We start from the raw sequence: 27,557 nt of genomic DNA, 5'->3' as shown, positions 1-27,557 counted from the left end.
ACCAGGCAGGAGGGTGCCAAAGTGAGATTGACAACGTAGAGCTCAGACTGGGGCTTTCAGACATAAAGACAAGAAGAGAGACAGGACTAGACAGAAGATCTCTACATCCACTGCCTCCTTTCCAGTAATATGCTCCCCAACTTCACAGATAAATCTGGTCAGAAAAGAACATACTGGCTTGCAGAAAGCAAGGAAACTGCTGATCACTGAATCCTCTGAGAAGGGATCACCTCCACTGCAACAGACCTCTGTGTTTAACAGAGGAGGAGGCAGACAGACGCTCCAATTACAAAGTGGCAGAGCTGGATGAGAACCAGGGCTGTCCACTGCAGAGCCTGCGCTTTCCAACCCTACATTCCTCCACGTGTGCCATGCATCTGCAGCAAGGGTGGGTGTGGTTCTTTGCTGTAAGACAGAACCTAACAAAAATGAACCAAGCATAACTCAAAACATAAAGTTGCAGAGAATTATCTGGGGTCGCTCCAGGATGAATTGAGATTTCAACTCAGACACAGAACTTGAATCTATTAGGGGATTGCTTCCACAATTTCTTAGTACTCTCAGGATACTTCTTCCCTGAACATTCATCTAAGCTCTTTATACTAACTTAATGGGACTATAATGGCTTGGAGCTATACACCCCAGGAAAACATGTCCTTAATCTTACTCCATTCCTGTGGGTATGAACCCATTGTAAATAGAATGAAAGTCAGATACACAGAAAGCCATGGGAAGAATCATGAAGTCAACAGAACCCTGAGAAGCCAGGAGTGGCTGCCACGTGCTTTGCAATGTGACAGAAAAGCCAGAAACCAAGGATCTCTGGCAGGCAGCCACAAAATACCACACTCTTCTGGGAGAAAGCACAGCTGTAATGACCCCTTGATTTTGAACTTCTAGCCTCAGAACCTTGAATCTATAAATTCCCATTGTTTAAGCCAACTCATTGCATGGTATTTGTTTTAGCAGCTAGGAAACTGGCTTTTAGGCCCTCTCCATGGGTTCATCCATGGTATACAAGCCAAAGAAATGGGTAAGGGATAGAAGAAAATCCATTGTCCAAGCTAAGATGAGGTATGTTTGCATTCATTTGAAAATGAATAAACAGTGATTTAATCTCTGTCTAAAGTTGTCCCTAACTTTAGTCAAACACAGATTTTTTTTCTTTTGTTCTGGGACCTTTTGGTTGTTTGGAACAGGATATTTTGCAATGCCCACTTCCTGCCCTCTGGTATTAAGCAAGATAACAAATAGGAAAGGTTATATTCTTCTCTCTGACTAATGTCACTTTGGAGGTAATACTAGCTACAGTATGCTCATATAAAATGAGAGCGAGAGGTGGAGTCCTAATATTTATTGAACACTTACTGAGTGCCTGGCACTGTATTGTATATGCATTGATTCTATTCAACTTCACCACAGTTGTAAGAAAAAAATATTAAGAGTGTCATTTTACAGTTGAAGAAACTGAGGCTCAGAGAGGTTGCCCCATAGTTAACATTTTACACCAGTTACATAGCCACTGTGACGGAAAGCCCAAATTTGAGCACAGATCAGTTTGACTCCCAAATCCATGCTTGGGGCTAAGCTCCTGACATTACATTTGGGTAACTTGTCATTCACTCTTTGCCCCTTGATTCAGATATTTGTGGGCTAACATGGGTGCTAAAATGGCCCTGTATACTGGGTGAGCACACTTCAACTTACAAAAGACTAAGGAGGGTGGAGTAAGAGAATATGTACGTGAACGTTTAATAAGCACCCTCTGTTATACATTGTTTCAGGAAAATATACTTCACCTCATTTAATTCTCATGATAACCCTGGGGTAATATTATCCCCGTTTTACAGATGAAAACCCTAAGGCTCAGAGAATTCAAGCCACTTTCCAAAATCCAGGCAGCTAATAAGTGGAAATTCCTGAATTCTGTCACAGGTCTGATGACAAGCCCATGTTTTCCCATGCTGTCATAATGCCTTACTTCTTTCCTGGACAATATGTATTTGAAAACAGCTGACTTTTTAATGGAATTCATAAAAAGAAAAGTTGGAGCTTAAATATCAGATCCCATTTCGTTTTCTACTTGTTTCTGGGCTGGGTGCTTGGGGATCAACAGGGCCATCCTGCTGTGGAAGCCATCTCTCAGGAGACTCAGCTGCTGCTCTGGGTCAAAGCCCCAGTTCATCCTGGAGGCACGGGCACCCACAGGGCATTCCACCCCAGGTGGTGGCAACAGTGCCTCCCAGGGTGTCTTCAAAAACATGAAGTCCAGGTCCTTCAAGGGTGGCTGTGCAAAAAGATCACTGTGTAGGAAGAGATCATGGGAATTCTCAAAATTGAGTCCTGCTCCCCAAATTTCACCCTCCCTTGGGCGCCAAATATGAATTGTGTGGATACAGCCAGACTGGCCTTAGGGATACTGCCCTATCCTTTCACACTTGGCCTCAAATTTGGACTCCCAATCCCTCTGGCACAGCTGAGACCAAGCTGGAGCTCTTATGCAAGATTTTCCTAACCAGCAGGAATAACCAAACGGAACTAGATGAAGGGATTAACATGAAGAGAGCTAACCTGGTTTAGGCAGGTTAACTCTTCTTTAGCCCAAGACCTGCTTAGATGAATAACTTCCACCTATTTCATCTCTACCCAGTGGCGGCCCAACCCTTCTGTTAGAATCCCCAAACCTGAAAACTCCAAACCTGAAAGCATATCGAAACCTCAAAGACAGATGCACTATAAGCATCAGTAGGGCAGGAATGATAGCCAGATATTCAGCAACCGATTCAGTTTGTGACTTTTCTTGGAATAACTTTTTGGTATGATCTCAGTAGAAAGGTAAGGCTGTTCCTAATGTCAATTGATGATTGACTAATAAATTTCCTAGAGATGTTAAGAATTCCAAGGGTTGTTCCTCTTCTAAGGTCTTAGTCGTCTTTCACACTTCTAATTCTAATTTCTTCTCTGAAGACCTACCTCTTCCCTAAACAATTGACAATGGGAGCAGCCATATCTTTCAGATGAGACCCTCTCCCTACTTGTTAAGACATGGTCTTTTCCTATAGCTTCAACAATCAAACGCCACCAACAACAGGGGATTGGGGGGAAGCAGGAGGTTATGACTCTGCCATCACCCATTTCATGCAGTTGGACTCACTAATTGAGGAGTGGTACCTCCAACTCTCCTTTAATTCTTAAAGCCTCAGTTCTAAAAAATCCAAACGCCTGCTCCCTGTTATTGAATGATACAGGGCCGAGAAAGCCCAATTCATTCTGGCTAGCTCTGAACTATAGATAATCTTACTTCATTAAAAACTCCATCAGCTTTATCTCTAAAAGTTATTCCAAGAGAAGTGCTTGAGCATTTCATAATTAACATGTGGCAGCAGGTGCTATGAACAAAGCAGACACAATTATAAAAATTAGAAGTCAATAATTCATCAACGATAATGTATTATTAATCAATTATTGGGGCCTGAACAACATTTAATGAGATTAAACTGATTGCCAGGCTGAGCTGTTGGATACATATTGATTTAATCAGCGTGCTTAATTAAACTATGTAAGTTGCCCACCAAATCCATTACATCACAGCTTCCTTCAAAGGAGGACAGTTTCAATTTCACTTTTCTCTTCCTTGTGAATTAAGAATTGTTATTGATTAAAAAGAAATTAAGATAAGGATTCCTGCGTTTCATAACAACTTAAGAAACTGCCGTACCATCTGGCTACATTTCATTTAGATCATAAGGAATAAATGCTGTTTGCGTAAGTGCAATTTGGCATGTAGAAATCTTTGCTTTTTCTAACAAGTTCAAAACTCTTAATAAACAGGACTACATTATATATCTAAACAAAGATTATAGTCACAACCATCCATCTTAAAGACCAAGAAACAGCCTCAAAGAAATTAAAAGTCCTGCACAATACTGACATGAATGATGATTCAAATTCAGGTTCTCCCCACCCCATTCACAGCCTGGAGTATTCCTAATACCTTGAATTAAGCTTCCATTTGCTGAAAAACAGAGAGACATGCCCATTTACTCTGCAAGTTTTCAACAGCATCCTCCAGAAGCTCAAAGCACCTTCCCCAGCATCTGAAAGTCTTCAGAATCACTCTTAAGCATGATACATAAATCCTTGTTTTTGACACAGAGGCCCTCCTCTCACTTGTCACATTGCTAATGATGTGAGTTATTTATGTTGAACACTGAACAAAATGTTTTTTGCTCAGTGTTCCAGCCCAAGGATACTGCCTGAGGGGAGACAGTGACAGCTCTGTCGAAGCATCCTGGGGCACAGGAAGCCCTGCTGGTCTTTCTAATTGGGGCTTCACCCTGTCAGTTTCACAAATAGCCACTTCCGACCTGGATGCGCATCGCTTACGTGTTGAGGATGCCCTTGCCCTATAAAATTCAGGATGTAAAAATCCACAGCTGCCACCTGTGGGCTCAATGAGCCACAGAAAATCAGCTTCAGGGAAGGCTCACAGAGGACAGTGGGGCACCACTGATTCCCTCTGAGCCATAGCAGGCAAGCTCTTAATGCAATCATCTGCTGCTAAAGTAGGGCAGCACCATGCAGACCAGCTTGAGGGGAGAACGTGATCGTTACTGAGGTGGCTATGGACATAGATTTTAATTATTGCATTTTGGGCAGTTAGTTGTCCAATGACTCATCCCTTAACTCACGTTTCTGAATTTCTCCTGTGACTGGAATCAGTGGAGTGAATTCCCAGCTATGGCCTCAAGAGTCTCCTGTTTACCAAGACCTGTCAAGCCAAACAACTTCCTTTTTTAAACAACTTCCTATCTCTTTGGGAGAATGGGAGGAGGCAACCACAACAAAAAAGGAAGGAAAATGCCATATCATTCATACCAGCTTTCCTCCACTAAATCCAATCACTACTTTCCATTATGGATAAGGAGACAGAGGGGGTAGTATAACCCAGTCCATGAGTCAGGCTTCTAGTGTGACTGCATATGTTTTTTATCTGGTGGTTTTTTTGGGGGGGAGTCCTTGCATAATCACTCATCACTCTCACCTCGAAAAGAATGGAATGAAGGATCCAGCAGGTCAATAAACATTCATTCTGGAAGAACAGGCAGCATTCATCACCATATTCTGTGTCACTCTATCCTGGTTTTTTGAGAGCATGGGAACACTGATCAGCTCTGCTGAGAATCACTCATTGTCCCAGCAGCACTAAGTACACCTGTCCTGTAAGTTACAATAAAGAAACTCAACCACAGGGATCAAGAATATCTCTACCATTTGCAAGGAGTTCCTCCACAACGGTAGGTACTGCAGGCAAGCCTCACAGAACAGAACAACTGGTATGGATTAAATAACTTATCTTTCTGATGTTTTTGACATTGATGTTGGATATAGGTGACTGAACTCAGACAGAGGAGGTGTCTCTGTGTGAATCACTCATACAAAAGGGCAAAAAATCCCACATCACACTCTTCTGCTGATATTCATGATGTCACAGAAAAAAAGATAGGACGTACTAGAGAAAAATCTTTGGAATTTTAATTCAGAAAATCCAAATATTTCTTCTCTAAAATTCTTACTTTTTACTAGGGACAAAAAAAAGTACTCCCAGAATCAGAAAAGAACTAGTATTTTTTTAGAAAGATTAATGTCAATTCTAAATATAATATAGCAGATATAGTATATCAAACTCACAAGTACATTTTCAAATTCATATTATCCATTATAGTAAACAAAAAAAAAATAGGCTTTCATTTTCCTTTCTAATGGAAAGAAGTAGCATGTGAAATGCAGAGATCAAGAGGTGAGAACCTTCATTTCCAGCAGAAAAATAGATTAAATACACCCTGAACAACCCTCCCAAATGAAGCAACCAAACTGCTAAGATGAAATATTTTTTCAAAAATCATTTTTAATGTATTGCTGAGCTGGTCCAAAAAGAAGAAATCTGTATGTGTCAGAAACAACATGAAACCAAACCAAAGAAACCTTGGAAGGTAAGCAAGCATCAAAGCATATTTTTCCCCTGGGGGTTTCTATCAAGCCTTGGAGACCTCGAACTTCTGCTTTGAAGCCTGCAAGAGACATAGGGAACTAGGAGTAAAAAGCATGGGGCCCACCCATGGTAGGGAACCCCCTAGGAGATCCTTGCATAAAGCCAGCACCTACCTCGAAGGTCTTCACTCTTAGTGCAGAGAAGGCGAGAGAAAGAATAACACTTTCTCTCAAATTTCCCTAAGAATTTTTAACTGTAAGCAAACCTTCACAAACACATGTGCTTGAATTCACATATGTGCTCCCAAAAACCTAAGGTAGGGAATAAACTCAACCCAATTTGCTAGCACCCTCAGAAGCAAATACAAATGATTTTTTAAAATAAAGCATCCTTAACTCTGGCATCAAAGGTTTCCCACAAAAAACTATGGAATAAAATGAGCAGCTGATAGTCAAAACTCACAAAACAAACTAAGAAACAAAGCCCCATGAGTGAGAACCAATAGATATAACAGAAAGCAGTATCGGAAGGCAAAGACTTGAGATATTAATCAGAAACAATATAAAATTACTATGATTAATGTTTAAATAAATATAAGAGAAATCTGAGATATGAGAAAGGAATCAGATTACAGAAACACAAAGATATATAAAAGAAGCAAACAACTTTTTCAAAAATGAAAAATGTAATAACTGAAATTAAAATTTCAACAGAGAGGGGGATGTAATGTGGAGAGCTCAAGAGGTAAGAATCCCCATTTCTAACAGAATAATAGATTAAATACTCTGAACAATACTCCCAAATGAAACAAAATAGAGAAAGTCACTGAAGAACACTCCTCTCATCCTAATCATGAAAAAGGCTGCACAATCTACACTTCACAACTTTCCTTAAACCCATCAGAGGCTAAAGCTTCAACGCAGCCAAGCAAACTGAATTCTAAGGTTAGGCAAGTTCCTCCAAGGCTAAACATACAAATTTTTTCCCTTTGGTTGAGCATGAGAGGAAGAGGTGCCTCCCATAGAAGCAGGTAAGGAGCAGCTAAAGTTTTTAAGGAACTCCGGAAAGTTAAGCGTGGAATAGTGTATCAACTAGAATCAACAATATACAAGGGAGTTCACACTAACAAGCTCTTCTCCATGGATCAGAGGCAGGGCAGCAGAACAGCCACCTCCACTCCTGCCAATAGCACAGGCTAATACCCAGTGCTTCTGGGATATCCAATGCTTCTGGGCAGAAGTTGTCTGCCCCTCTGGAAGGGAACAGAGTGTAGAGACATAGGCACTCTGTGTCACAGGCACTGGGAACTGAGGATGAAGCAGGGAAACTGAGAAAAAACCTCCTGCACTCTAAGCCCTACAGTAGGTACATGATAACTCCACCACTGGAAGAATTTGTACAATAAGAGTAATTACAGGAAGAACAAAACCCACACCCACCTCACCTTCTGACCTGACAGAAGAGGTGGGCTGACTGCTTAGTATAAATGAGATTTCTCTCACTCTCTGATGTTCTTCTACACAAATTGTCCACCATTCAATCAAAAAACACTATCATTGAAAACAAGATAAGATTTAACAAAGGTCTATGAATACTGAAACTTTATAAAAATCTTTTTTTATTTTGTTTTCTAGATGCTGGGGTGTTGGAATAGCTGGAAGGAGGTAAATGACATGGTGGAACTGTAACCCCTATCACTCTTTGAAATTTGCTCTACAGCTATTCATTGAATTGTGCTTTGAAAGTCTTCACCTTTCTGTATTTAATCCTATATTTCATAATAAGGAAAGAACTGAAACTGTGGAACTGTAACCCATAACAATATTTGAAATTATCTATATAACTGCTTGTTGAGCTGTACATCAAAAGTTAACACCTTTCCATACGTATGTTATATTTTACAATAATGTAAATAGCTGAAGTTCTGGAACTGTGACCCATGACATTCTTTGACATGTGCTAACTACTTGTTAAATCATACTTTGAAAGTTATCACTGTTATGTATACATGTTAAAGTTCACAATAAAAAATGCATTTAAAAAAAAGCTTTTTTAGACTAGATGATTGGCTTGAGTTTGAAGCATTATTCTTTTCTGTTTAGATTAATTTTTACATTGTTTAGAATGCTTTTCAAACAGTTAAAACACAAAATCAATATATGAAGCAGAGGACTTCAATGTGTTCAGTCTCCTCAGTAATGTGAGCAAATAAATCAGAATGGAACAAAAAATTTCATTAAGATTATTACAGAATATTTTTGGTCAGGACATTAAGAAGTAAATTGCTATTAATTTTTTGGTGTAATTACTGAATCTATTTTCCAAAATTAACAACTATTAATTAATTAATCAATGCTATGGTTTGTTATGAAAATTCACAATAAATTCTATCCTATTAAAAAAAAACAAAACATTATCATGAGATGAAGCATTCAGCAGAACCAGACTAAGAGAATATTCAAATGTTGAAATTATTAAAAAGGGGATTTCAAATATATACAATTAATATGATAAATGATCTAGTGGAAAAGAGGAAAAACATGAATGAACAGATAAGGAATTTCAGCAGAGTGATGGAAACTATTAAAAAGGCTCAATGGAAATGCTAGAAATTTTTAAAATTTATTATATCAGAGATGAACAATTCTTTTAGCAGGCATATTAGACCATAAGGTGGAGAAAAGAATCAGTCAACTTGAAAAAAAAGATCAATAAAAATTATTCAAAATTAAATACAGGAGGAAAAAACAATGTGGGTAAAAAGGACAGAAAACCCAGTAACTGTGGGACAATACTGAAGGGTCTAACATATATATAATAGGGGTTCCAGATTTAGAAGAGAAAATGAGGCAGAAGAAATACATTAAGAGATATAGGCTGAAAAAAAATTCCAAAATTAAAGATAAACCGTAGATGCAAGAAACTCAAAGAACTCTATGCAGGACAAATAAAAAATATATACATACCTACATGTATAAATGACTAAATCACATCTAGTCAAATTATAGTGAAACTGCTAAAAACATAAGACAATAAGAAAATCTTGAAGATAGCCTGAGAAAAACATTGGATAGAGAGAAACAAAGATAAGATTTAGAGCATTCTTCCTGTCAATAACTATGTAACCTGGAAAATAATGTAGCAACATTTTTTATATACTGAAAAGGAAAAACAAAACTGCCAACCTAGAATTCTATAGTCAGAATAAAATTCATCCAGAAAATAAAGGGAAAAATAGACTTTTTCAGACAAAAAGCTGAGAAAGTTTACTGCCTAGACCTACACTGCAAGAAATATTTTTTAAAGTTCTTCAGACAGAAAACATATGGAAACAGTTGAAAAATTAGATGTTAAAAAAAATAAAATAGACCAGAAAGTGTAAAAGTAAGAGTAAATATATGCATTAGTTTCCTATGGCTGCTATAACAAATTATCATAAACTTGGTGGCTAAAAACAAAGCAAATTTTTTCATTTACAGTTCTGGAAGTCAGAAGTCTGAAAATAGTTTCATTGGGCCAAAACCAAGGTATTGGCAGGGCCAAACTCCTTTGGGAGGCTCTGGGGAATAATCCATTGTCTTGCCTTTTCCAACATCTAGAGCTGCATTCCCTGCATTCCTTGACTCATGGCCCCTTCCTGCAATTTCATGCCCTCCATGTAACATCTTCTCTCTGTGATTCTGTCCCCGTCTGCTTCTGTCAGGTGGGCTTCTTCTCTTCTCTCTGCAATCTCCAACTGCCTCCCTCTTATAAAGATTCTGATTGCATTTAGATAATCCAGAATAATCTCACTATTTCAGGAATCTTAATCACATCTGCAAAGTTTTTTCCAGGGATGAGGTTATGGATATTTGGGAGAGGAGGACATTATTCAGCCTGTCAGAATATAAAAACACTCCTCAACTCATTCTATGGGGCCAGCATTACCCTGACACTAAAACTGTACAAAGATACTATAAGAAAAGAAAACCATAGATCGATATCCCTCATAAACATAGGTGCAAAATTCATTCTGACCAAGTGACGCTTATCTCAGAAATGCAAAAATTGATTCAACAATTTAAAATCAAACACTATAATTCACCACATGGAAAGATTATAAAAAAGGAAAATCATGTGGTCATCTCAATAGATAGAGAAAAACATGACAAACTTTGGCACTTATTCATGATAAAATTGCTTAGCAAACTAAAAACAGAACAACACTCCCAAGCTGAAAAAGGACACATATGAAAAACCCACAATTAACATCATACTTAATGGTAAAAAACTAAATTGTTTCCCCCTATTATCAAGAATGAGGTAAAAATGTCTGCTGTCACCACTTCTATTCAATATTGTATTAGAGTTCCTACACAGTGCAAGGCAAAGCAAACAAATAAAAGGATCAAAATGGACAAAAAGAAATAAAACTATCTTTATTCACAGATAATACGACTATCTGTGCTGACAAATAATTAAAACAGTTATGATATTGTGTAAAGGTAGACAAAGATCAATGGGATAGAACAGACTCCAGGAATACACCTACACATATATTGCCAGTTGATTTTACACAAAAGTGTCAATGTAATTCAATGGATAAAGAATAGTCTTTTTAACAAAAATGACAGAATAATTGGATATCCAAATGCAAAACAAAAACAAAAACAGAAAAACACCTCAATCCATACTTTATCATATATACTAAAATCAACAAGATACAGATTTAAATGTAAAACCTGAAACTACAAAACTTCAAAAGAAAATGTAGAAGAAAAATTTGGGACCTTGGGTTAGTCTAGAGTTGCTCAAACCTGGCACCATTTACATTCGGCAGTGGGTTGGGGGGAGGAGGGGCTGTCCTGTGCATTTTAGGATGTTCAGCAGCATTCCTGGCCTCAACACACTAGAAGCCAGTAGCAACCCCCCTAGTTTTAGCAATCCAAAATGTCTCCAGACATGGCCAAATGGCTCCTAAGGGGCAAAAACATTTCCAGTCAAGAACCACTGGATTAAGTAAAGATTTCTGAGATAGGTGCAACATAAGGCACCAACCCTAAACCCCCACCCCCAAACTGAGCAAATGGATGTCATCATTTTTTTAAAAAAGTTTTTACTCTTTAGAACACAATGTTAAGAAATGACAGGCAAGTCACTGATTGGGAGAATTTATTTTCAAAACACATATCTGATCATTTGTATCCAGAATAAATGAAGACCTCTTACAATTGAATAGTACAACCGACAATCCTATAAGAAAATGGGCAAAAAATTTGAACAGACACTCCAATATCATTAACCACTAGGGAAATGCAAAGTAAACCACAATAAAGTTATTACTTCATACCTACTAGAATGGCAAAAATTTAAAAATAAAAATAAAAATTGCTAGCAAGGATATGGAGCAGCTGGGATCCTCACACATGGCTGGTAGGAATACAAAACAGAACAACTATTTGGTAAAATAATTTGTCAGTTTCTTAGAAAGTGAAACATACACTTCATTTACCCAATAGAAATGAAATATATGTCCAAACAAAGACCTTTATGTGAATATTAACAGCAGCTTTGTTCATAATGAACAAACTGGAAACAACCTGCATGTTTATCAACTGGTAAATGGAAAACAAGCTGTGTTACATCCGTACAATGAAATATTGCTCAGCAATTTTTTAAAAATGAACTATTGATATATGGAAACAATGTGGGTTAATCTCAAAAGCATTATTCTAAGTGAAACAAGACAGGAACAAAAGACCTCATACTCTATGATTCCATTTAAATGACATTTCTGAAAAGGCAAGATCATAGGGACAGAAATCATACCAGTAGTTACCAGGTATGGAAAGGGATTGACTAGAATGACAAAAGGGGAAATTTCTGAAGTGAAGACAATATTCAATATCTTGATCTGTTGGTGTTATATCGCTCATTTTTCAAAATTCATCAAGTTATACACCCAAAAAGGGTCAATTTCACAGCTATAAATTATACCTCAAAAAATTTTATGAAAAATGACAATACATGACAGTGTAAATCTCAATAATCTCAGCAAAAGACTATAGAAAGACTATGTATTAGATTATATACATTATAAAAGAATAAGTGAACAGGAAGATGATTTTTAATATATTCCCAGAACGTAGTACATAAATACAAAGAGACGGAGAAAATGAATAAAGGGAGGTATAATATACCTCTAATCTGTGTCCCAGAAGGAGAAAGAATTGAGAGAATGGGGAAGAGGAAACATTCGAAGAGATAATGACATATAATTTCCCCAAAATATTGAAAAGCACACATCTTCGGATCCAGGAAGCCTACAAAATCCAAGAAAGGTAAAAAGAACTCCATACCTAGACCCACTGAAAAGATTCTGCAAAACAGCAAGAGAAAACTTAAAATCTAGAAAAGTAAGTTTCCTACAAAAGAATGGAAATGAGACTAATGGGAAACTACCGAGCAACAACATTGGGAATCAAAATACAGTGGAATAACAGTTGAAATACATTGAGAGAAAATTATCCACTGATGATATCTGGTAAAATTATTTGGGGAAATAAGCAAAATAAATGTACATTTGGAAAAACAAAAACAAAGCATCTACCACCAACACAAACAAATTAAAGGAAATTTTTAATTATTTTCTTCTTCCAGAGAAAAAGTAAAATAGAAAGAAGGTATGGCAAATAAAGTTTTGGTTAACACAATCTGGATAAACATTGGCTAGATAAAAATGCATTAATGATTTCTATTGGAGAAGGGTAGAACATATAATTATAATACATGACAAAAATAACATGAGTTTGGAAGAGGTAATTTTAGTTAAAGGAGTCCAAGGACTGTGCATTGTTCAAGAAGCGGTTTAAATATATTTGGTTTAAATTTTAAATTAATTGTGTAACTACTAAAAGAACAGACATAGAGCACATAACTTCCAAAATACTATGGGGCAAAAACAAAATGAGAAATCTAAAAGAATTTAAAAAGAAATAGAAAAAAGAAAAAGGAAAGTCAGAACAAATAGAAAACCCTCAATACGGTTGTGTAGATCCAAATATAATAATAATAATACCACAAACATAAAAAGACTAAATTCTCCACTCTGACAAAGTCTGTCAGAGGGAATTTTTTTTTAAATCCCTGCTGTATGCTTTTTCAAAAGACACAGCTACGCTAAAACATAAGGAAACAGGATGGCTGAAAATCAAAAAATAGAAAAAGATATACATCAGGCAAATACCAACTGAAAGAAAGCTGGAATAACTTTATTACTTTCAGACAAAATAGACATTGAGTCAACATTATCACCTAAGATGGAGGGTCATTACTTAAATTTTAATGTAACAAAAAGCTATAACAATACTAAATTTGCATGAACCCAAATACCTGGCCTCGAAATATTTAAAACAAACAACATACTGCTTGACAATTCAACTACTGTAGTACCAAATTTTAACACTACTCTCTAAGAAATTAATAGAATAGGCAGTTAAAGAAATAAAAATAATTGAAGATTTGAACAGCACAATTAACATGTTTAATAGACACAATGAACAATGTACATAACAATTGAAAAATGTACATTTATTTCAAATACAGGAAATATTTATAAAAAGTGATTATGCACTAGGTCATAGGGCACACATCCACATTCTCTGACTAAAATGCAATTAGTTTATAATTTGACATTAAGAAAATAAGTTAAAATTATAATATATGGAAAAATTTTAAATTCACTTTAAAGACTCAGGAATCAAATAAGAAATCATAATAGAAAATTGAAAACTATAAAAATTTGTGGAATGCAGTTAAAGAAAGACTTACAGAAATTTGTATTAACTTAAATTGAAGCCTAATGAACTAAGTTAGTCAAGCAGAGAGATTGAAAACCCATGCAGAATAAATGCAAGAAAAATAGGTAGAAGGAAATAGAGATAATAAAAGCAGAATCAATAAAAGATAAACAAAATAGAGAGGAACAAAAAAATCCAAAAATGTTTCTATGTAAATACTGATAAGATGAACAAACCTCTGGCAAGATTAATCAAGAAAAAAATATGTAAATTGTTAAAGAGCATTTAATATTATAGTGAAGTTGTTAGTGAGTGCCTTAGAAGAAGAAAATAGGATGTGATATGATTGTCTAAATAAATAACAAGTCCAAAAGAATTTAAAGATACAATATTTTGATTAAAGAGGTATACAAAGTTTCTGAATAAAAATCCAATGCATGAAATTCTATTTCTGAACAATCACAATCCATTAGAAAACAGTTTTTAATGATCGCATATAAAATATCACCAAAAATATAAATGTTAATCTACTGGTATTTATATTAGGAATAAATCTAAAACACATGGGCAAAACCATTATGGAGAAAATTATAAATAAACTATATAAATGGAGAGCTATGTCATGTTCCTGGATAGAAAGACTCATTTTTTAAAGATGCAAACAGTTCCCAAATTAGAGTCATGGCAATTTCAGTAAGTCTCAAAAGTGTTTTCCACAAACTTAACAGGCTGATTCTAAAATATATATGGAAGAATTTAACTCCAAAAAAAGCCAAGATAATTTTAAACAAGAATTTGGGAATGCCTGTCTTATCAAACATCAGTCTTTATCATCAAGCTATAACAACCAAGACAGTGTGGAATTTGGCACATGGATAGGCTAATAGACCATTGAAAGATAATAGAGAACTCAGAAATACCTACAAAAACTTGACTTTTAACAGTGAAGATCAATGAGCAAGAATGAACTTTTACATAAAGAGTGCTGAAACAACTGATAATTTATATGAAAAGAAAGAAAGAACAAAATTGGATTTCTACTTCACATCATTTATTTAAAAAATGGCTCCAGGAAGTTTTAAAGGCTTACATGTGGTAGGCAGATATACACAACTTTTAGAAGACAAATAACAAAATATGTTTACTATCTCCAGGAGGAAATGATTTCTTGGATAGGAAACAAAAAATTGATAAGTGCATTAAAAAAACTGATAAGTGCAACTACATTAAAATTGAACATCTTGGTTTATCAAGAGACATTTTACATAGCATGAAAAGATAACCCACAAAGGAAGAATATCTGCAACACTTATAATCTATAATGAATTTGTAAGTGTAACAACCCAGTAGAAAAGTGACATTTCACAGAACTGAGATAAATAGGTATTTCAGAAAAGAAAATACAAAAGGTCCCTAAGTATATGAGAAGATGCTTAATGACCTCAGTCATAAAGGAAATGTTTATTAAAATCACAGTGTAATAACACTTCACACAACCAGACTGGCAAACGGTCAGATCTAGTATCCTCTGGTTAACACAGTCTGAGTTTAACTATTTTTGATAGTGGCAGGTTGGGGATGACCCACTCCTCAGGGCATGTGCCAATTAGTATGGAAGCCTTTGCATTTGGGGCTGAAAGACAAATGAGGTGTCTGGGTTAGATTTGGGGTTTCAGGTGCAGGGACCCTGAGAGAGAAAGGCACCTGGATAATGGCGGCACAGGTTGCCATCTGTTCTCCACCCAGCTGTTTTCAAAGGAACCTCAGGAAGTCTCCAGGGCCAGGCTGTTGGTGTGTGGCACAGGGTTTTGGAGAGTTATTCCCCCATCTTTACATGGAACCCAGCAACTCTCTGGAAACCCAGCCATGAAGTTTGCAAGAGTCTTTCCAGCAGCAGCAAGGACAGCAGATATCCACCGAGAAGTCCAGCAGTCAGAAGAACAGAGTGGCCCATAGACGGGAAATGTAGCCCATGGCTTGCTATGAGCACTTTTGAAGCTACCCTTGGGGACACCAAGAAATAGCCAAGAGGAATTTTCAGGATAGGTTAAAGATCCTACAATGTGAATGGAAGCAAGAAGAGGTGAAGAGACTTCATTTATTTTTCCAAAAATATTTATTGAGCAATCTGTTTTGTGCAGGGACTTTGTTAGCTACTAGAGACAATGATGAAAAAAATACAGCATATAGCCTGTGCTCTCATGGAGCTCGTAATAGCTTGGTAAGAAGAAGATAAAGCAAAGTCGGGTGATAGAGACTCTGGTCGGGTGACATTAGCTACGGTGATCCAGGAAGGCTTCCTTGATCTGTACTAGTATAATGTATGACAAGAAGTCAACCACCCAAAGCTACAGAGGAAATGTGAGGGAGCAGCAAATGCAGAGGCCCAGAGGAAGAAGTGAGGTTGCTGTATTCAAAGAATAGAAAGAAAGCTAGTATGGTTGAAGAGTTAAGTGACAAAGATATGGTTGGAAAAGGCATGCAGAGTCTTACAGAACTGTAAAATTTAGATTTTTTTAAAATTACAAAGTTTATTAATATTAACATGACCCCACGTCTACTCAAACATAGAAGAAACCTGGAATATATTATACGCATAAAGGGATTTCCATCTAGAAGGTAAACAATTTTATCTCATTACTGCACAGTCACAAGAGGCAGTAGAGTACAGTGGTTAGAGTCATGTACTTAGGATTCAGTTTGGGGTATAAATCCAGGTTCTAGCTCTTACTTAGTATATGATCTTCTCTGGGCCTCAATTTCATCATCTAAAAATGGAGAAAATAAATGTAATTCTTTTTTTTCCTTACCTTACAGGGCTGTTGTGAGGAACAATTAATTGTGTGTAAATACTTTGTAAACAGTTAATTACCTTAAAAGATGTGCTATTGTATTCATGAACAATTTATGCAAGAGAATGGTCTGGGATTGATTCTAATGAAATATGTTACATGTTTCTGTAACAATAACCATATATAACCAACTTTTAGTATCCTTGCTAATTGAAAAATATTACTCAGGTAATACAAAACTTGTTCTATTTCCTTTGGAAATAGATTATGTTTTATAGCATATTTTCTAATTATGTTTAGACTGAGTTTTTACATAATTTACAGTCACCTGAAAATGAACAGATCCAAAATTGAATTCATCATTCCCCCACAACAGTCCTTCTTATATATTCCTTCATTGGCATTAAACCATCTACCCATCTATCAGAGTGAAATATTTCACTCCTTTCCTTTCTCCCCTACTCCCAATCTGGCACCAAGGCCTCTCACTTCTCACTTGGACACATCTCCTGAATTCAGACCCTTCTCTTCCATTTCCCTAGACCCATCTTGCTTTGGAACCTCATCACCCACATAGAAGACCTACAATTGCCAACATTTCTTGAACACTCATTAAGTGCCAGTCACTATCCTAAGCTCTTTATAGTCGTCAGATATTCCCATGAAGAAGGTTCCATTATTATTCCCAATTTATAAATGGGGAAACTAAGATATGGAGTGTTTAGGTATATTTTCCAAGGTCCCAAAGGTAATAAATGGCAGAGTCAAGTTTTGAACCCAATGAAGTCTGAATCTATGGTCCAAATGCTTATGAACTACTCGATGCTGGACTCCATGCCACCACTACCCTCCCCACTCCAAAACTGCCTCCACATTATTGCCACAAAATCCTCCTCCAAAATTAATTTAACCTTGTCATTGTGCTTTTTAAAATGCCCCATTAGCTTGACCGTGCCTTCAGGAGAAACTTCCTAATGTGAAAGTAGCCCAATACACTTTTTCCACCTCATCTCTGTCCCCATAATCAGTCTTACGTTCCTAGAGTCCTGAAATGCAGAGATTTGCACAGCGTCATGTTCAGGCCTCCCAGCCGCTGCCTCTGCACATGTTCTTGTTTCTTGAAATCCACCCCCACGCCATTTCTCTGCATATAGAAGTCTGACTTCAGGAAACATATCAAATTGCATATGCACTGAATCTTGGTTTCTTGGGGGATAATAATTCTTATCTTCCTCAACTTACAAGGCAACTGTGAAGACCAAATAATTTTATGTAAAACCTTTGAAAGAGTAAAATACTGTTGTGATGGGATATAAAGAAAGATATGAAACTATAAAGTTTTCCAATCTTTCCCATCCTTTCCAGTCAGCCTTAGGAGGAGGAAAGACTCTTGGCCTTACCTTTGTTGGAGTGACCAGGCCAAAATGGGAAGAAAAAAGGAGAAACTCAGTAGGTCAAATGTCATAGACTTTTGAGAGTTTGTATTGAAAGAGGGCAGGACTATGGTATGTAGCTATTACGTGAATGCAGATTAGTAACAAGGAGAATGGTGAAGAAAAACAAATCTAAGATGGTTTGGATGTGTCATGTAAAATATCCTCCCCTTTTGTGTCTCCTTAAGAAAGAAATAAAATTGTTCTTCATATTGTTTTGGAATCCTGGCTGAGGTTTCTTTCAAAGCAAAGCTGTGTCAATATAAGGCCATGATGTGTGTGGGATTTGTACAGATTTCTCTTGTGGATGAGTCTCCTTTTGATTTCATCATGCAGATAGATGTTCCTCTCTCTGCACCGCCACTGCACTTTACCCCCCATTATAATATAATTTGCTGTATCATATGGTCTGTTCACATGAGCTTTATACACATATATACACACAAACACACACAACCTGCAGATTGTGAGTGCCTCAAAGATAGGGATTAAATAACATTTATCTTTGTATTCCTAATATCTACCATGGTTTCTAGGCTCAGTTGCCTGAAGAGATGGGAATCCCAAGGCAAGAAAAGGGCACAGTTCAGTTTCTCTAATTTTAACTCCTTTTATTAAAGATTTCCATAGAGAGAAGTCTTTATGCCCTTGTAGATATTTTTTCAGTTGTAATATTTGTCAGAAGCAGCACTTTACAGAAAAAAAAAGAAAAAAAGATGACAACCAGAAGACTAGAGGCTAGAAGTCTTGAGCAGCCTCTGCCACTAATTAACCAAGCAGACTAGACGGTCAGTTCATGTCTCAAGACTTAACTCCTCTCCAGCAGCTGAGAAATCTAGACTCAACAGTCCTTACGGACTTCTGAACTCTAAAATGCTGTCATCCCATAGTAATGCTTGGCCCCATCTGTCTATGGGGGGCAAAGAATGAGAAATTTCCAGGTGTGAGAGATTTTCACTTCCCTTGAGTTTCTACTTCACTTGGACCACTATTGACACTTCTAGCTCTACTTATTGGAAAGCTCTGTTCTTCATACCTGATCAGGTGTCTCAAAAAGAGACAAAGGCCAGAGAGGATAGAAAATGATTTTCAAAGAAGCCAAAAGGGGAATTCGGTAACTGTGTATTTTTCCACTTCGTTCTAATTTAAAAGCACTTCCAAGTGACAACTCCCCACCCCAGGCAGGTGCAGTGTGTAGCTCATTACACCCTCGGGACCCATGTAAATCTTTTTTCTGAGAACAGCTATTGTCTTCCAAGGAAAAGCTTTTAGCATAATGGCAGGCTGAATAGAACGTTGCTTTGTAAGAATATTTTTAAGGAAAAGAAAAAGAGAAAGGTATTCTTTAACAACTGCAAATGCAACCTCCCGCTTCCCCCAACCCCAGGTCCCCTGGAAAGAACAGTGTGTGAGCAATAGGAGGCCGTAGCAGTTGAGAGAGATTATCTCACCTCTAGAGACATATAAAGGTTATGCTCTGCTCTTTTAAGTTATAATAAATGCAGAGTGGAGGTGTCTCAGAATGCAAAAATAGCAGCTCCACCCCCTCCCATCTACCTTTGTTTTTTTCTTGGCTTCTCACTAGTCAGTGAGTCAGTGACTATTCACTTGGAGAATGAGAGTTTCTAAGAAGAGAATGACATTTTCCTTTGGAAAATTCCCACAAATTAGTTCCTGCTCTCTGGTAACTTTTGAGGATTGGGTAATATTGTTACAGTGGTCTGAACAGACAGATGTCCAAAGGGGACATCCTGAGTGACCACTTCCTACCCTTGTGGCCCCTGCTAGTTGTTGATTTTCAGGTGTCCTTACATTCGTTATCTGCAACATGGAGACAGTTGGCACCTTCCCATAATCATTAGGGTCCTTGGGAAGAACAAGCGAGATAACATGTGAGAGTCAGTTCTCAGTTGTCAAACGTGAAGCCAAAGGAAGGAGGAAAAAAGGAGGGGCAGGGAAAGTAAAAGAAAAAGAAGAGGCAGGAAAACATCTGCTGGGGGACTAGAGGTGAGCATGATAATGATCTTATTAATGAAGCTATATTCCAGCAACCTCTTTCATTTTCAGAAATTCTCAACTATAACTTTGTCACCAGAGATAGAAATGATAGAGGAAGAAGAGTGTGTGGGAGGTACTGCAATGCTCCCCACAGCCATCAGGGCTGATTTTATCCACCCTTGCAGTAAGGCTTCACCTCCAACCAAAGAAGGAATAATTGCTAACCTGAGTGGTCAGTCTGCAGAAAGTCGATGATGCCACAATAACCTGTGGTGTTGATGGAGCACTGATGTGCCTAAAATAGTCAGGAACATGGGGTATTTGTTCTCCTCCACTTCTCCTCACCTCCTGCAGCATGGAGGATAGGTTGACCCAGGGTCTTCCCATTTTCTCCCTCTCTCTCTCTGCTGTTTCCTGACCATGTGGATGGGAAATCAGTGGGCTCAAGGCCTGCCCAAGGCAAGTGTGGCAGCCATTTCTTCTAAAGTCTCTTCTCCATTTAGGTATTCAGTTTCAGGAAGTAACTAAGAAGTCCCGGATAAGCCTTTGGGCCTAAGCAAAGTGCTCCAAAAGCTTTGCCAGAGCTCAATCACTAGCAACAAAGTGGGGCTTTGATTTCCACTCTTTGTGATTGAATTTGGATATACTTGGATCCCTAGCTGGATATTATCAAAATGCCTCGACTCTGCCATAGATCCTTAATTATATATAGTTCTGTTTTTCAAAATATGGATAGGACTAAGAGCCCAAAAAATAGAGTTTGTCTAATATCTTGAGACATCCAATTCCCCTGCATTTTAGATAGGATGTTCTTCCCTTATCCTCTCGCTTGTCTAAAGACCATCTGCAGCTAATAATACTGATTTCACTCATGGACAGAGCTAGATTTGCACCTCCCTCTTTTGCAAGCAACAAGGGGGAGAGCCCAGGACTGTGGACCACTTCTAGGTTGGGCTCCTTTCCTAGTTCATCAAGAAGAGTTATAACAACAACAATAAAAATACCTGAATCCTTTATTTCTGTCAATTTACCTACAATGAGCAGGTCCCAAACTTTTCAGTGTTCTGTTGTTGCTTGACAAATCATCCCAAAACTTAGTGGCTTAAAACAATTTATTCCTTCTCATGATTCAGCAATCTGGGCTACACTCAGCTGGGTGGTTCTCCCCCATTTGGTATCTACTGGGGACTGGAACATTGAAAATGGCTTCTTCACTCACACCTGGCACCTTAGCTGGAATTATTTTAACAGCTGGGGCTGGTTAGCATCTATTTCTGTCTCTCTTTTTCTTTCCCTCTATTTGTGGCTTCCTCACAGCATGGCAGTCTCAGAATAGTTGGTCTTATATAACAGCTACTATCCAAAAGGGAGAAACAAACACAAGTCTTATTACAGGTTAATCCCAGAACTCCCACAGCTTCATTTCTAGCATATTCTATTGGTTAAAGAAATTCACATGGCCAACTCATATTCAAGTGGGAGGGATACAATCCCAACCTCTCAATATAAAAAGTGGCATGCAGGGATGGAAAGAACGAATAGTGGCCATTTTGATAACTATCTACCACATATGCCAAGAAGAGCAGAAATTCTCTTTTTTTTTAATGGTACTAAGAAACACCTTTTCAAAGCCATTTTTCTCCCCTCCTTTCCCCACTCCTTGGTTCAGGCTAGTATAGAACATCACCTTGTCTATGCACAAAATCTGTCTGCATCTAAACCCTTATCCTGGGGTAGAAGTAAAAGGCTCCATAGCACTTTGTTCATGCCTGCTTGAGAATTCATATCCAGCCTTGTAAGAGTTAGTTGTTTATATGCCAGTCCACCTGCTGGTTGGTTTTTAAGCTTCTCTCGCATTAGTTAATAATCACATAATAAAGATAATAACAGCTAACATTCACAGAGAGCTGGCTATGGGTCAGGCACTGCTCTAAGTGTTTTTCCTGTGGCATTTCATTAGATCAAATCACACTTTGTCCTTATTTTATAGTTGAGGAAACTTGAGGTACCAAAAGTTTAAATAACTTATCCAAGTCACATTGTTACTTTGACACTAGAGTCAACATTTTTAACCATTTGCTAAAACTAGCATTTGTATTGATGTTCAGAATTTATAAAACACTTTTGTACATATTAGCTCATTTAATCATTCCTTCGATGAATGCATCCCATGCATCACACCAATTGATCCTCACGTCAAGTCTATGAGATAAATCTACATGGGGGACTGGTGAAAACAGAACTTAACTGTTCCATATTCCAGCTTCTTGTGCGACTTGGTCCCAGACAACAAACCAGATGAGGATAAACCAAGATTATCAAGGTAGAAAAGTTTCTAGATTTGAATGAAGTTTCAAAGCTACTCAGTGACAAAGAGCTGGTTTCCAACTGCCACTTGGCTTCCTCTGGCCTCCTTAGCATCCAATCTAGCATAAAGGGATCTTTAAAGACTCATACTTGGAAATCACTTTTAGAATAAACATCCCATCATACAAGTTTAGGAAGGCCCATAGGTCAGAATTAAGACTAATTTCCACCCAAACGCAGTACGTTCTGTCAGGAAGGAGTAGAAAGCCAGCATGCTTTGGGAAATGACTGAACCTTGGAAGAGGTAGAACCACTCTCATCTCTGGATTTCTCACACACTTCCACTGGGGTTTGGGAAAATAATGACCCTTAAGGCTTTCTTTAGTCTGAATTCCTCTCCAGTTATGTTTAAATTCAACATCTTCTCAGATCCAATTCAAGAAAGCAGATCACACACACACAAACACACACACACACACCCCACACACACACAATTCTGGAAGAGCAGATAAGCTTAAAAAAATGTAACTTCTCAACTCTCTGCTTGAAAGTCATATATTCAAAGGGCCTGCTAATCAAAGTACCTATTAACATATAACATGTGTGTTAAAGAATTTGTAATTATTTTGTATTGAACTATTCGAAATTATGCTAGTGTACAATTACCCAAAAGAGTGACAGAGAACAGTCTCAGATAATACTAGAAAAAATATCATGAGTTGAGCTTGCCTACCAAACCTTATCCCCAAACCTGCACACTGACAGTTTCTGTCCCAACCTGCTGAGCCTTTTGCTGAGCCTTTGTCCCGTTCGGTTGGGTTCTATAACTCATCCTCACTTACTCTCTGCTTTGCAAATCTCAGACATCCTATGCTCCTTTGATATCCCAAATCTTACCAGTTAGGAAGGGCCTGTACTTCTTGATTCCCAATGCTTCCTCCATCCCTAAGAGTCCCTGATGATAGGATGAGCCGTTTATTCTTTTTAAGGACTCTTCTTTTGTCATCAATTTCTCCTTAAGCCTGTCTCTTCCATAAAGGCTTCAATGAAAAATTCTCAGAGCTCTTCCCTGTTCAGTGTCCCACTGCAAATGGCAGAGAGTGAGTTTGCTCTTTGAGCATTTTGGCTCTGAAGTCTCAGATCTCAAGATGTGAGTCTTCTCTCTTTGCAGCACTGTGAGAATGCACTGTCCTTAATTCTCCAAATAGTGATAAAGTATACACTGGGCAAATCTGGCTACTACTGAATAAAAATACATTCACTGAGGAAGTAATGTTTTCAGGAAAATAACTTATTTTAAAGAAAATAATTTTTAAAAATAAATCAAAGCAAATAAATTCTTCTGGAAGACTCTCTGAAGTCTTCTGGAAGATCTTGGGAAGAACTAAAAGTAATCAATAAATTGTCTCCAGTGATCTCCAGGGCCAAGACTTTAGACCAGACCCTGTGGGAACCAGTCTTGGAGCTGGTCTCCCTAAAAGACTCCATAGCCACTCTTATTTTTTGGATTTCTAAAACAAAACTGAGGAGACATCTTATGCAGCAGAAAGACTTATAGAACACAAAACCTTCTTATAAGGGATAACTGGCAGTCACTGAACCAGAAACTAGCCAAATCACAGCAAAATACAACCTGGCACTGTAGTTGACCTAGTCCCTGAGAGGAAGTAAGCAGGTAAAAAACAATTTAAGCTCACCTGGAAGGAGCTGCTGGCTCATTTTCTGTTTCTCTCTTTCTAAGTCAAATCACATTCTGTAGTTCAAAGGGAGTTAAGTGGCTTTATTTCTGATTTGCAGGCATGTTTAATTAGGTTTTGGAGGTGAGATGGTATTTATATTCTGCTGGGTTTTGTGTTTTTTGTTTTTTCTTTTAGAAACAAGACAGTAAGTATGTGTTCATGTATAAATTGCAAGCTTCCAGTTAAATTTTTGTTTGTTTTTTTGTTTTTTTTAAATGCAGCACATCTGAGACTGTGCTCCCAGCACAGAGGCCCAGACCATGCAATCCCAGCTCCAAATTGGGATCAGAGGGTTCTGTAGAAACGCCCTCAGGCAAAAAAAAATCTTTTCCTCTTTCCTGCCACAGTGTCTGAAAAACTACCATAAAAATGCTTCCACTGGGTTAGGAAAGGAAAATAAAATTCGCAGTGAGTAGTGAGAGGGTAATACGTTTATTTGTGGTCACTTTAGCATGAATTGCTTTAACTTTTAAGCTAACCTCTAATAATTTGATGACATAGAACAGGGAAGAGGGGACGTTCTGTCTCAAAGAGTTAAGCCAGAACACTGAGGCAAGGTTCCTGTTAGGATGACTGTGTTAGCATGCTGGCTGTGTGCACAGACTCTGGAGTCAGAACAACAAGGATGGAAATCTGGTACCACTGCTGACCATGGCTTTTCACCTGCCTGAGCCCCACTTTCCTCATCTGTAAAATGGGAACTCCTGAAATGAACCACCATTATGAAACATATGAAACTGTTCCATACTCCGTACAAATAAGATTGCAATGAGCTGGTGAAGTAGGTTGGAACTCTTCCTGTATGGCTTGGAAAGGGAGGATGGTAGCATGGAAAGATAACAGACTTTATTTGCTATACCTTAGATTAGTCCCAGGACAAGCCATATAATTTGGGAAGCCCAGTGCAAAATGAAAATAGAGGCCCTTGTTCAAATTGTTTTAAGAATTTTAAGATGGTGACAGCAGAGCATTAAACCAAATATAGGACCCTTCTGAGCACAGGACCTGTGTGGCTGCACAGGGGTCACGTTCACCCATAAAGCTGCTGCATTAGTCCTTTCACCGGGGCAGAACCCTAGTTTCCTTGGGATCTTGCTCAGTGATTGTAACTTGCAAGTCCATTCTGCCAAGGAGGAAAAGAAACAGCATTCAACAGATGACTAGATGGGCCTTCCCTCCTCCTGGCCAGGGTACCTCTTGAGATCAACAGCCACTCATCTATTAGCAGACGTTTAAGAGCAAAACTGAAATATATGAGAGGAGACCTTTATAATAACTCATCTTACAGAGCAAGCAGAAACAAGCCTCTTTTGATTCATATAAGGGTAGACTAAGAGATCTTTTCTCATTTTTCTTTTTATCTTAACTATTTTCTGGAGTAGCAAAATGTTCAGGGGGCTTCACTGTGTTTCAAGTCCTCTCCTTCAACTAAGAATGACCTCTATAGTTATTATAATACCAACAAAAGCACCAACATCAGCGTAAACAGAAATACAGAAACAGAAGCACCTCCCATGACAAGTTACACATTGCAGTTCTGTTCTTTGGCACCTTAGAAACTGAACCTGCCAAACACAAACTTACAAGGATCCACTTTCTTAAATAATTGTTCAACAGGGTTGGGCTGGAAGGATTACCATCTTTAACTCCCAAGCATCTGTTGATGTGAAGGATACTGTGACTGTTGCCAAAATTGCTCTTAAATGCACAAAACACATAAGAGAGTTTTTTTTAAATCTCATATTATTCATTAAAACATTTTTGAGCCTCATTAGTTCAGATGGGATCATCAGTTGCTGATTAGTCAGGTTGTTAAGCATCCATTGTTAGATACCGATGAGGTGTGAGAAATTACATTTTGCATCACCAAAGAGTCATCTGAACACAGTTAGCACTTCATCAGGTAAGGGTGTATCTTTGGGGGATAAATTAGCTGGGTTTTTACTCCCCAGTCTTCGCCTCGTTTTCCAAGCCTCTCTATGTTTCAAAGCATCCCTCATTCCTTGTGGTTTTTTCTTGCCCATCTATAGGCCTGAAATGATAGCAGAAGCCATTTTTAAAGGCTAGTTGACCAGGGGTCAGTCGCACTTGTGCGTAGGGCTCTACCACTAAAAAGGCATTTGGTTGTGCATGCCTAAGTGTGGTTTTTACATTTCTTATACAGACTCCTCCACACCCTCAGCCCTTCAGATCTAAGTGGTATTCAAGTAATCAACGGGATCCTGCAACCAGGACTCCAAACCTGAACTTCCTTCCCTTCCAAACCATGACTGGCTTGAGACTAGCATAATGGCTATATGGACAGTGAGAAAAGCCCCTGAATGAGAGGTTGGAAAACGTGATTCAATGCCCTGGCTCTGTTTTAGGAGAGGAAATGACTGTCACTAGGAATCTGCTTTCAATTCCAACAAGTCATCTAATCTCCCTGATGGTTTGCAATTTATTTTTTGCAATGACATAGATATTTACCCTTCATTTCATACCTATCAGAGACTGGAGGTGTATTTCTACAAAGACAGACAAGTCCACAATCCTTTCCGGTGCTTCTGATCTAAAAATGACAGAGGGCTTCCAAGACTTTAAAGGACACCCTTAGTGAAATCTTCAAAAGGAGAGGACATTTATTTACTCACGAAACTGCTCCAGATGGTCATCGCTGTTAGACTCGGGCATGGCTGTGATCGTCACCAAGGGACATGGGTTCCCGCCCAATGTCTTACAGAGAACCTCCTGCCGGAAGTAGACCTGCTTGGGGTTGATACTTTTTTCCAGGATGTCAAGGTGAGTCTGGGGCAGGAATGAAGCAGAAATGGATATTATTAATGTTGTTGGTAGTAACAATAGTAGAAAGCAGCAATGACAGCTTACATTTGCATAAGTCCTTACAATTTAGTATTTTTTTAGAACTAATCTGCCCAACATTAGGCATGAAGTGAATAAACAATGGCTACTGCTACCTGGGAGAAGTTCAATGAGGCTGAACAGGAAGCATCTTTCCTGCATATTTCTGCGTAATAGAAGATCTGTTTTCAAGTCGCACTGAAAGCAAGAGGGCAGGTGCGTAGTGTTCTTTCTATCAGCATGGCATACGCAGAATGTGGTTACCATGAAGGTGGAGCACACCCAGAGCACTCGGGGATGTGAAAGTGGGAACATCGGCAGCACACACTTCTTTAGAATCACGCAATATAAGGAGTGTTCATGAACATAATGGTGGAAAAGAGAAAAGCTATTGATCCCGAGGACTGCTAACCTACAAGAACAACTAACTAGTACCAAATGGCTTTTCCACCATACCTTCCCATTTCAATATTCATCAAAAACAAAGAAAGTTACAAAAATGGAATTGAAACTAGGACAGCTGGTCAACAACCTTTAAGACTCTGGAAACATTTTCACCAACCAAGAGAGTGGGGCTGGTCACCAAAAGGTTAAGAGATTTCCTCCGACCCTGACTGCATACCCAACAGCAGAGACCTGGTGACACTGGTAACCAGAGAGAGAGCGTGAAGCTGCCC

At 38.1% G+C, this 27,557-nt stretch overlaps 1 protein-coding gene across 1 annotated transcript in view; it reads right to left on the bottom strand.

Moving 5' to 3' along the window:
* The window catches only part of AGBL1 (ATP/GTP binding protein like 1), a 1,004,372-nt gene that overhangs the window by 607,226 nt on the left and 369,589 nt on the right, over positions 1-27,557 (bottom strand). Inside the window, exon 18 of the mRNA XM_037832989.1 lies at positions 26,673-26,826. Within this exon, the coding sequence (XP_037688917.1) occupies positions 26,673-26,826 (154 nt within the window). The remainder of the gene's footprint in view (positions 1-26,672; positions 26,827-27,557) is intronic.

The sequence above is a fragment of the Choloepus didactylus genome, chromosome 4 (assembly GCF_015220235.1).
Source record: "Choloepus didactylus isolate mChoDid1 chromosome 4, mChoDid1.pri, whole genome shotgun sequence".
NCBI lineage: Eukaryota > Metazoa > Chordata > Mammalia > Pilosa > Megalonychidae > Choloepus > Choloepus didactylus.
Note: the sequence above shows the minus strand (reverse complement) of the source record. Positions and strands in the feature narration are given on the sequence as shown.